This window comes from Aethalodelphis obliquidens, unplaced genomic scaffold, assembly GCF_003676395.1.
Source record: "Aethalodelphis obliquidens isolate GAN/ISIS:26980383/991018 unplaced genomic scaffold, ASM367639v1 scaffold17, whole genome shotgun sequence".
NCBI classification, from domain to species: domain Eukaryota; kingdom Metazoa; phylum Chordata; class Mammalia; order Artiodactyla; family Delphinidae; genus Aethalodelphis; species Aethalodelphis obliquidens.
The window spans coordinates 19,944,542-19,955,477 of NW_020837961.1; the positions used below are offsets into that span (position 1 = coordinate 19,944,542).

The window sequence follows — 10,936 nt, forward strand, 5'->3', positions numbered from 1 at the left end:
GCTTTGAAGAACTTTGCTAAATAGTCTCTTGACTAATCTCAGGAGGAAAGAGAATATGCTGAGAGAATTATGAAGTTGCAGAACCAATAAGGTGGCTGAATCTTCTTTCAAAAGGAGATCAAGAAACTGGACCATGATGTCTGAGAGTGTGCTGAACACAGAGTGAGTGTGCATTACGCTTGGAAAGAGTGTCAATCAGCCACTACTGGAACTACACACAGTGGTCCCTGACAAAAACAATCCCCACCTGTGTGACTTTATGGAGACTCATTACCTGAATGAGGAGGTGAAATCCATCAAAGACCTGCGTGACCACCTAACCAACCTGTGCAAGAGGGGGGGGTCCCTGAATCTGGCACGGCAGAGGCTCTCTCTGACAAGCACACCCTTAGAGGCAATGATGGCAGAGCTGAGTCTTAGGCCATAGCCACGGGGGTGTAACTAAGCAGGACGCTATGGGACCTTCCCGAGACAGACCCCTCGCCCATATCCTCCGCTGGAGCTCCTCTCTGAAGTACCCAGATAACAGGCACTGATACACATTTCCGGAGTTGTTTTGCAAATGTTAAAACCACCACCAAATGGAAGAAATTAACTACCTGAGGTCATACGTGGTCATGACTATGTAGCCCACAGACCTACTGGTAATGTTAACCCCTGTGACACCGCCCTGTTCCCTCACCATCAACCAAGCAGAGATATGTGTGCAAGTTGATCACATGCTCTGGGACTCCCCTCCCTCACCTGGTGTTTAAAATGCTTTACCGAAACCCACCTGGGAGTTCGGGTGTTTTGAGCACTAATTACCCTGGGTTCATTGCTTGGCGCCTGCACTCAACGCTGCACTTGCCTTCACCACAGCCAGATGTCAGACTGGCTTTACTGCACACGGCTGAGCAGACCCAAGTTTGGTTCAGTAACAGGGGGTGGCTGACATCCCTGGTCCCCCAAGCAGTACATGCACGTTGGGGTTACTTTGACTTTTTCTATAAATTGTACTAAAATATTCACTTAAATTCTCTCATTCATATCATTCCTCCAAATAAAGTAATTTGGTACCTACTCCCCACCCCCCCAAAAAACAAAATAAAACAAAACCGTGAGTGCTACCTGCCATCAAAGAAGAAGAACTTCCCCCGTCCGTTCTTTTCTCCGTGAATGAAGTTGCCCTCAAATCTGTCTGTGGAGGAGTAGGTGACTGTGCAGAAGCCGTGCGGTAATCCGTCATCATCCAGGTGCCCTGGAGAAAGGGAACCACAAGGCAAACCTTAACATCGTCCACGTTCACCCACCATCATCTGTGCTCAGATGCTGCCAGCAAGTGCCCCGTGCAGCTCAAGGGTCCCTTCCCTGCCTGAGGGGAGAGCGAACACCAAGGTTTCCCTGCCCGCATCAGCACCGTCAACTCCGCTCTTAGGTACACTTTAGAAAGGACGGGTCCACAACAGAGGGCCTTAGACACGTGTAAGGTTATGAACCAAAGCCACGCTCATATTTCACCGGGGACTGAGAGTTATTCTCAATAATAACACCTGCAGTGTGAGTTTCAGCTGACCCAGTACTTCCCCCCAGGGTACTGCTCACGTTTGGAATTAGCGCCCCCGAGCTCTCATGCTTAACGGAAACACAGCTGAGATGGCACACTGTCTTGGCAATAAGTTATCTGGTTCTAGAACTAAGTACACAATACGACTTCATACATCCTTATGTAGTAGGTGGAGCCCTGCTAGCCAGGTGCCCTCTGAAAAGGATAGAGCCATGTCTTCAAGACTGCCCGAATATCTACACCTCATGGTACGAACACACGAACTCAGAGTCCCTCGAAGCTTAAACTTAAGCTTAACATTGAACTTACTGCTTTACTTCACAAAATCTTTCAGCTTTGAATGTTCGGTAATCACCTTGTCATACACCCTCTACCCACTGTGTTCAGAGGGTTTGTGCTTTAAATGTAGTTAGAAGTGTCCACATGACCATTTAAGCCGTGATTTTGAACATCAACAGCGATTATTACACTGTGATCTTTAAACTGCTGGTTCTTCTTGGGTCACCGATTGGTGTACTCTTATATTTACATTTACAGTCAATGTTTAGGTTTTTTATTATTATCTACATATTTCACAAAACCCAAGAGTCACCTCACTGGTGCCTCCCCGGTCATTCTGGTGAACTAATTTTGCAGAGGCAGGTGAAAATGAAGGCAGCAGTTAAATCTACTGGCTTTCTCCTGGGTTAATGACCTGAGTCATGGATGAAAAAGGTATAAAAGCATTAAATACTGTGTGCAGTGCAGGGACATTAAACACTTAAATGTGGCTTCCAGATGGCTCACAAACATAAAAGAAAACACAAACCATTTCACCACAACGAATGCTTTACTCTCCTAAAAGAACTTCTTCTAAAGTGATAAACGAATGTCATCCCTTAGAAGAGATAGGAAGTAAGCTCTCTTATAAAGAATGAAAAAGCTCTTTATTTGTATTATTACATAAACATAAAATAAAAATGAACAAATGCACTGTTTTATTGCTACATCTGATTCTGCATAGAATGAACTACCTGGAATATATTACATTAAAACATGGCTACTTAAATAAATCACAATCAATAAGGTTCCTTTCCTCTTAACCCAAATTGTTTTCTAACAAGGGCCAGGAAATTAATGGTTAGGAGGGAAGTAGGCCACAATTGCTTCCTTCTTGCTTAAAAACCAAAAACTGTACCTGACATAATTCAATGACACTTGAGTCATATGAAGTGATTTGGACAATTATTTTCTAAATATCTACTGATGGCGTTTCTCTCATTGAAATAAATTATATCTACTTTTTCTCCTTTCATTAAAAAAAAACCACTCAGTGTATAGTTAAAAGCTTCCTTTTATGAAATGTTGCTCAGATCAAATTAAATTTAGCTACTTGCATTCCTACAAATTTAGTATTCCACTTCTGATTTAGGTACAACTATCAGAATAATCATTTTCACCTTATATCGAGGTACTTACTAATTTATTGGAAACGCTTTCCCCATAGAAAACAGTTCACATATTTCAGACTTTATAAAGTTAATGTTTGATAAAATTAGTTATTCTACTTTAGATCAAGAGAAATATTATGATAAACATGAACACTAAGAAGAAAAAAAAAAATCCAATGTTAATTCATTTCCACCTTTGCTCAGTTGCAATAGTCCTATCCTATTTCTGAACAAACACTGCAGGTGCACCCTCAGCAATGGCATTTAGATATCAGAGAAACTGGGAAGCATCACAGAACACACTAAAAGCACTTGAAGGACAGTACTGAACCCCACTGAGATGAAAGCAAAAAAATCACCCCTGCTCCATGAAGGATGCTTATGCCCATGCCTCCTTCCACAGGCCAGTGAACAGAAGTCCCATCACCTTGTCAGGCTCTAGGGAGGGAGAACAGAGAAGCTGCTGAATGATGGCTGTTTCTCTGGGGACACTGTGTGTTTAGAAAGAAGGCTCAGACTTGTGACGATTCCCTGCCTTTCTAAAGGTGTTTAGGCTGCTTGTTGTGAGAAATCTCCCTCTATCAGATCACAGCAGAATCCTCTGTTTGGCTCATTTGTTTTGTTTTCTTCTCATCCTTCCAAAAGGAGGATGATGTGATCAATGACCAGGATGTGATCAATGACCGGGATCAATGAAAAGGAGCTAAAAGTTAAGGCTTGCGATAATTCAAGACTTCCACCCTGAATATGTAACAGCCAGGGGTGGTGTTCCTAGCAGTAGAACTTTATGTTTAAAACAACAGCCACAACCAAAACAATAACAACAACTAAGGGACCTTCCGAGGAAAGAAACGTCAGGAAGAAAAGACATTAGGCTGGGACTTCCCTGGTGGAGCAGTGGTTAAGAATCTGCCTGCCAATAAAGGGGATACGGGTTTGAGCCCTGGTCCGGGAAGATCCCACATGCCGCGGAGCAACTAAGCCCGTGAGCCACTACTGAACCTGTGCTCTAGAGCCTGCGAGCCACAACTACTGAGCCTGTGTGCCAGAACTACTGAAGCCTGCGTGCCACAACTACTGAAGCCTGCATGCCTAGAACCCGTGCTCCGCAACAAGAGAAGCCACCACAATGAGAAGCCCGCGCACGGCAACAAAAAGTAGCCCCTGCTCGCTACAGCTAGAGAAAGCCCCCGCGCAGCAACGAAGAACCAATGCAGCCAAAAATAAATTAATTAATTTTAAAAAGAAAAATAAAGAAAAAAAAGAGAAGAGATTAGCTTGCTGAGACCTCATATCTCCTATCAATGTTAGTGCGAGAGGAGCTTCTGGTACAACTCTTGTTCCGCTGCCATTTGGACAATAAGATCATGTAATATCTGTCTTGCCAGCAACAGTCAATTTAATGGAGAGGGAGACTGATACACAGAGAAGAAAAAACTCTGTATACCTACTATGCATCAGGCACTGGGTTATGTAATTTCCTGTTATCTAAATTAAACCTTACAACCATCCCTCAAATTCCACTCTTATAGATGAGGAAGCCACTGCTATGTGCCCAAGAAATACATTAACTGCTACCCTGAACGCGTTCATGGATGCTGAAGGCCCCTTCCCCCAATCCTCCAATCCCTCTTCTCTCTGGTCAAGGGCAAACTGGCCGAACACCCTTTCTTCCCTGCCGATGGTGGAAGAAGCAACCTCTAAAGAGGGAGGTGTTCTCAAGTCCCAGGCAGAGAAGTGGAAGACGCCTTTGTAGTTAAGATAGTTCTCACAGAACCACCAGGATCTTCACCAGCACATCCTGGTGGCAAATGCCTGTCTCTTCCAAGTGTTACTCAATGCAAAGAGAAATGCTAGTCCAGCTTGCTCTGATTGAGATCAATCTGTGCAATGCGCCAAGTCAGCCAACAGCCTTCCGGGCCAATTCCCACTCAACAGAGATTGAACGCCAACCCAAACAACAGGGAAAACCCACTTGAATGACTGCTCTGTGTTGGGAATGCGGTCCCAGCTCGTGTGCCGTATATCTGTCTGCAGCATGGTTTTAAATATTGACTGAAGTTAGAGGAAGAGGGAATAAAACATAATCGTCTCACAAGTCTAGTTTTTCACTCTGTTCTAAAGATCATTATCTACTGAACAGAGAGAAAGTTCAATTTTTTCCCCACGGGTTCCCTCGGAGCTTTCTCCTGAACCTGATGAGAGCCAGGCCTGTATTCTATGCAGTGACGGTACCTCTCAGCACAGGAAATTCCCTCTGGATCGGACATCTGGCTGCTTACTGCCTCAGACTTATTCACAGGACATCTGGGTGTGTGTGTGTATATGTGTGTGTTTCCCTCAGAACCAGAGGCCCTTACATGCATTGTTGGTTTTGTATAATAGAACTACTTTAAAAAAAAAAGTAATAATAATAAAAAGGCAAACTTATTCTGTTTAGTGCAAAGAATGTGCCCTCATGATGATACACTTACGCTGGTGGTTAAAGACATAACCTGAGGGCTTCCCTGGTGGCGCAGTGGTTGAGAGTCTGCCTGCCGATACAGGGGACACGGGTTCGTGCCCCGGTCCGGGAGGATCCCGCATGCCGCGGAGCGGCTGGGCCCCTAAGCCATGGCCGCTGAGCCTGTGTGTCCGGAGCCTGTGCTCCGCAACAGGAGAGGCCACAGCAGTGAGAGGCCCGCGTACCGCAAAACAAAAACAAAAACAAAAACAAAACATGATTTGAGTTTTGAGAGTAATCCCTTGCAAGAACTCAATTATTAGTTGTGAGGGTCTTAATTTTAATGTGAGGCCTCCACGTAGAGGGTGCTACCAGGACACCTAGCCTGTATTTTTCCTAAGTACATTGCATGAGCAGTCTTATTAGAGACAGGCAGGATGAGGTATTAGGGGGACTGTTAGAAATGCTCTTAGTATTTGAGGGGTTGGGACAGTGAAACATGGAGATGCTCGTTTTCATTCTGGCCCCTTAGTTCTGGAGACTCTGCTATTTCCCATTTTTGAGGATTCTTCCTCGATGTCTCCTTTATGTTTCGAGGCCTTTCTGTTTTTTCCTACCCTCGTGACCGCTACTGCAAAGAGCCTTTTAGGTGATCGCCTCACCCACTCCCCACTGCCTGTTCATCCCATGCTCCCGCCCTCCCAGAGCAGAGCCTTCATCCTCCATTCCCAGCTCTAAAGAGCCCTCACATGGCCCACGGCCTCCAGGACAGAGTCCACAATCTCGGCCTGTGACGAGCCGCCTTTCCCTGTCTCACCTTCCACTTTTCTCCTCCTAGGCCCTCTGTTACAGCCGAACCCAGGGATTCATCTCTGAATGTGCCTGCATAATTCCACTCCTCTCTCTCTCTTTTTTTTCCCCTTTCTTTTTAATGTCTTTGTGCTCCTGGGTTAGTACTCAATTAGCTGAAATTCCTTGATGATATTAATGAATCACACGTGAGGGTGTCCCTTTCCTTGTAGGATGATATCCGTCTCATTGAATTTTGTCAATGTAATTAGAGAAAACTTTTATCTCAACATTTTTATTTGTATTTATTTAATGAAATTGTGTCTTTTCAAATGCTTATTGGTCACCTGCCTTTTTCTTGTGAATTATTGTTTCATTCCACACCTCTCTTTACTCCCAAAGTTCCCCTCTGGACTGGACTCATCTCCACGCCACCTCTTCCGGGAAATCCTCCCCCATCTATTTCCCCAAGCTAGATGCAATTTTTACTTCCTCTCAACCACCATCATTCATCGGTTTAGATGTGATATGTTTATTTCAAATTATATTAGGGACCACATTGTATTCATCTCTGTGTCTACCGGTGGACGAAGAAATAGACGTAATGACGATTTCTAGTCCCAAAGCTAAACATCACTCCCTGAAGAACGAATGAGCCTCAAAGAGTTTTTTAAAAACCACAGCAGGAGCTCAGGTGATGTCTGCAGGCCTGCTGAGGCCCAGGGCTACCTTCCCAAGGGAGCACAGCCAGCACTGTACACAGATGCTCCCTCCAACCACCTGCCCTCGGGGATTCATCCACCCTGAGCTTAGAACTCCACCCAAGCCACAGTTCCCACCCGACAGAGAATCAAAATGTACGTGAGGTGACAAAAGACTCAAGTCCTGAAGAGACCAATTTCTTCCCCAGAGTATGTTTCTAAGGAGGAAGAAAAAGAAGAGAAAGGCTATCTGTTGCAGAGGCTGTAAGTTAAATTCCCTTTCCCCAAATACATTTTTCTGAAAGTCACCAAACTCTTTCAGAACCAACCTCTAAAGAGTGACATTAATAAAGAATGACACTGATGCAACATTGTGGCTTCCAAACTCAGTTACCAACTACTTCATATACTTGACTGACTCATTAAAAAAAAAGAAAGATGTAGAGAGACAGTCTGGTATGGCGCAGTGGGGTTCTGGAGGTCCAAGCCTGTCTCCCACACGGCTGAATGTCCTCAGATTAGTTCTTAACTTCTCTAAGCCTCAGTTCCCTCCTTTGTAAAATTAGGATAATATTACTAGGCACGTGATAAGACTGAATGGATAATGTGTGTGTGAAACACTTAGCACGGAGCCTGCACACGTAAGGACTAAACAATTACAGCAATGATAATTTCAGCTAAGACAAACTACCGAGAGCGCAGGCTCTGTAAGTGGAGAGAGGTAGGTTAGTTGGTACTTCAACACCAAGATATTCAGACTGGCCTTTTACCAGTCCCCCACGCATGTGTTAGATGTTAAGTAAAGACTATTACAGACAGCACTTAAAAGTCCAAGAATGGCTAAAGAAAAGCCTACTTTTACACATGCTCTAGACACTGAGTCTGAGCCTTGGGTGCATCTAAGGACTTTTTAAATTTCTGTGTTACTCTAGTTGTTTACTGTTAGGTACAACTGAGTCACCATGTGTCCCAGATTGCCCCAGACATTCAAGGTTTAAGCCAGTTGTCCCAGCATAAGTATTAAACAGTGACCCTTCTCAAGTATGTTCTGATTTCGGACAATAATGCAGACGGTCACCCTATACAACAGAACCTTCCTTGCTTACATGAAGAAATTTCTCTGCTTTCACCCACTGAGCAATCTCAAAAACAACATCGGTGCATTTCTAAAGCTGCTTGTTCACATTCTGCAAGGAGCCTGGGACCGTGGACAACTGGGCCTTGTGTTTCCAAACAGCTTCAAAGGGGAAGATGGGTTAACCTCGGGAGCACTGCCTGTGATCAAGGGTTTGCATTAAATTTTTATGAGTAAAAGTAAACTTTGAAGAATGAGAGCCAGTCCTAACAATTTGAGAAGAGCATTTTTCAATTATCTTTCGTAATATGAAGGCACACGTAGTCAATAATTTACATTTAAAGAAGGCTTCCAACTAACATCTTTGGGCCCCAGTAAGTCCCAGCATTGGCTTTACTCATTGGAGATAAACAGTTCAGGACACTATGAAATTAAAACACCACCATCAACACTCCTTGAAGCTGGATAAAGAAATAAGAAGTTTCAATAGTTACATTAAGACAGTTAGCTTTTATAGAATTCAGAAATATTATTCTACTTAATCTCTCCTTAAGACCTTGGGACTACAAAAGGAGTCAATTATGTTGACATAAAAACTGATTTTTTTTTTCTCCCAAAGTAGCAATAAGTATGCATCCTCTTTCTTTACCGTTTCTGAGAGCTTGTTTATACAAATTAGATAGATATTCAACCAAAAGCTTAAAAAATATTTACCTAGATATCTGGTTAAAATATTCCGGAATAATATCACGCAACACTGCAAAACATGACGACGTACTGTGTACGGCAGAATCAAATAAATAAATACGCTAAAGAGTATTTTCCAGTATTCACTGTTACAAAATCATAACATCTCCTGATACAAACAACTAGATTGTATAACGTCCCCACCTCGCTTTTTAGAACCAGCAAAAAAAAAAAAAAAAGGTGGAGAAACTCAGCAAAACAAAGTGGCGAGAAAAGTCGGGGGAGGGGCGCTGGAAGCGAAGGGGCGGAGAAACACGACACCAAGGCGGTGATATCACCCACAGCCAACTGCATGGAATTCAGAAAGTTAAGTGTCACCCAGCAATTTCAGTCCGGGCTTGCGGCGCGCCTGCACAGCGTGGCGGCGGCGGCACCCGCCTGGGAAGCAGGAAGGGGGAAGGGCGGTTTGACTGAGTTCGCTCGGGGGCAGCAGAGGCCAGGGCCACCCGCCTCCCCGCCGGCGTGCGTTCAAGCCCCGGGTCGGGAGCGTTGTCCATGGCTCTGCAATGATTTCATCGTTTCGGAGAAGCGACCGCCCGGACCGCGGCTGCCACGTGCCTGGTCCGGCCCCGTGCGCTGCGCCGGGGGACGGACCCGGACGCGGCCGCGGTCACCGCGGGTCGCAGCGGCGAGCGGAAGGAAAGGGCTGGCGCCCGGAGATGGGCTCGGGCTTGCCAAAAACGGGCGGGGGGATTGCTCCACGGAGACGGCCGGCCGCGGGGGGCTGAACTCCTGCGCACCGCCACCTCCCATCCCCGAAAGGGGGAAGGCCGGAGTGCCCGGCAGGTTTCGCAACTCCGAAGGCGGATGCAGGCGGTGACCGGGCGGGATGGAGCAGCAGCGCTCGCCCGGAGACCCCGGCCCAGCCGAGACCCGTTCCCGGCCTGCGCCCCGCCGTGCAGTGCGCGCTCCCAGTGGCGTGGCCGTGGCGGTCCGGCCCCTGCCCAAGCAGCGGGCCACCCGCGTAGGGGACAGTGGCGGCCGCGGGGCCCGGCGCCGCGCAGGTCGCAGCCCGCCACTCCTTCCGCGTTCCGTGCCCTCGGCGCCTCCTCCCCGGGCCCCAGAGAAATGCCTGTACCTTCCACAGCCTCCTCCACCATCTCGTCGTCGCTATCCATGGCGGCTGGGGACCCTGCCCAGCTCGGAGCCGCGCGGCTGCCTCCCGTCCCTCCGGGTGCTCCCGGCGGCTGAGCGAGCGCTGGGGCTGAACCCTGCGAGTTTGGAGGAGGAGGAAGAGGAGGAGCAGTCGGGGCTGGCTCGCACTGCCTCCCCCTAGAGCCCTTTCAATTCCTTGGCCTTAAGCCGCTCCCGCAGCAGCCGTCCCTCCTCCTTCGCCCACTTGCCCCTCGCTTCCGAGGCTCCGGGGTGCCGCCGTGGCCGCCGCCGCCGCTGCAACTTTCTCCTGTAATACCCCCTCTTTGTTATCGAGCAGCTGATCCGCTGACATCACCCAGCGCCGGTGCGCTCCCTCCCTCGCTGATTGACAGTTCCCCGTCCCTTCCCAGAAGTGAGGCTCCTTAAAACGAAAGACGCTCGGGGTCCGCGCTGACGCTACGCCCCAGCCCACCAGCCCCCGGGCCCATCAGGGTTTATCTTCTGCTTCTGCGAGGCTTGGTGCGCTCCGAGCGCCAAGCCTGGTCCTGGGCGCCGCGGGCTCCTCGCGGGCACTTGGGACCTCTGGGTATCCGCCCTCTGGGGCTCAGAACTCCGACCTCCAACTGTGCCGGGGACCACTTGGAAGTCCGCGTGCAGTGCCCGCCAGTCCCCCCTCGGGACAGCCTCCAAAGAGCAAGGCAAGCTAAGGCAGCGTTCCTAAAGCTCCAGCGCCTCAACTTCCTCTCGCCCTCGCCCCCACTTCACCCCGTTTGCCACCCGGAGCTGCACGAGTGCGGCACGCACTGGAGAGCAGGTGTCTCCGCGTTGCCGCATCACATCCGCGAGCAGGTTTCCCAAACTCAAGGGGGTGACATCCAGCCCAGATGCGGGCCTGCGGCTCCCACCCGTGCGCGCTGCGTCCCCACCCTCCTCGGGACTGTCAGGCGTCTCGGGTGATTCAGAAATTCAGCAGATCCAAATGGCAGCGGGCTCTTTATCAGGCAGGAAACAAGCGGCGCGGAAGGCCTGGCAGTTCCCTCCTCGCGCTTGTGGTAAAAGAAAAGGAGCCACCGAGCGGAGCTACTGAGGAGGGACCCTCCGTCTGGCACG

The 10,936-nt window shown here is 48.1% G+C and overlaps 1 protein-coding gene across 1 annotated transcript in view; it reads right to left on the reverse strand.

Moving 5' to 3' along the window:
* The window catches only part of SETD7 (SET domain containing 7, histone lysine methyltransferase), a 48,886-nt gene extending 38,384 nt beyond the window's left edge, over positions 1-10,502 (reverse strand). The window contains exons 1-2 of the mRNA XM_027117032.1: positions 9,810-10,502; positions 1,111-1,240 (exon numbers count right to left, since the gene is read on the reverse strand). Coding sequence (XP_026972833.1) covers positions 1,111-1,240; positions 9,810-9,849 — 170 coding nt within the window. The 5' untranslated portion in view covers positions 9,850-10,502. The remainder of the gene's footprint in view (positions 1-1,110; positions 1,241-9,809) is intronic.
* Between the last annotated feature and the right edge of the window lie 434 nt (positions 10,503-10,936).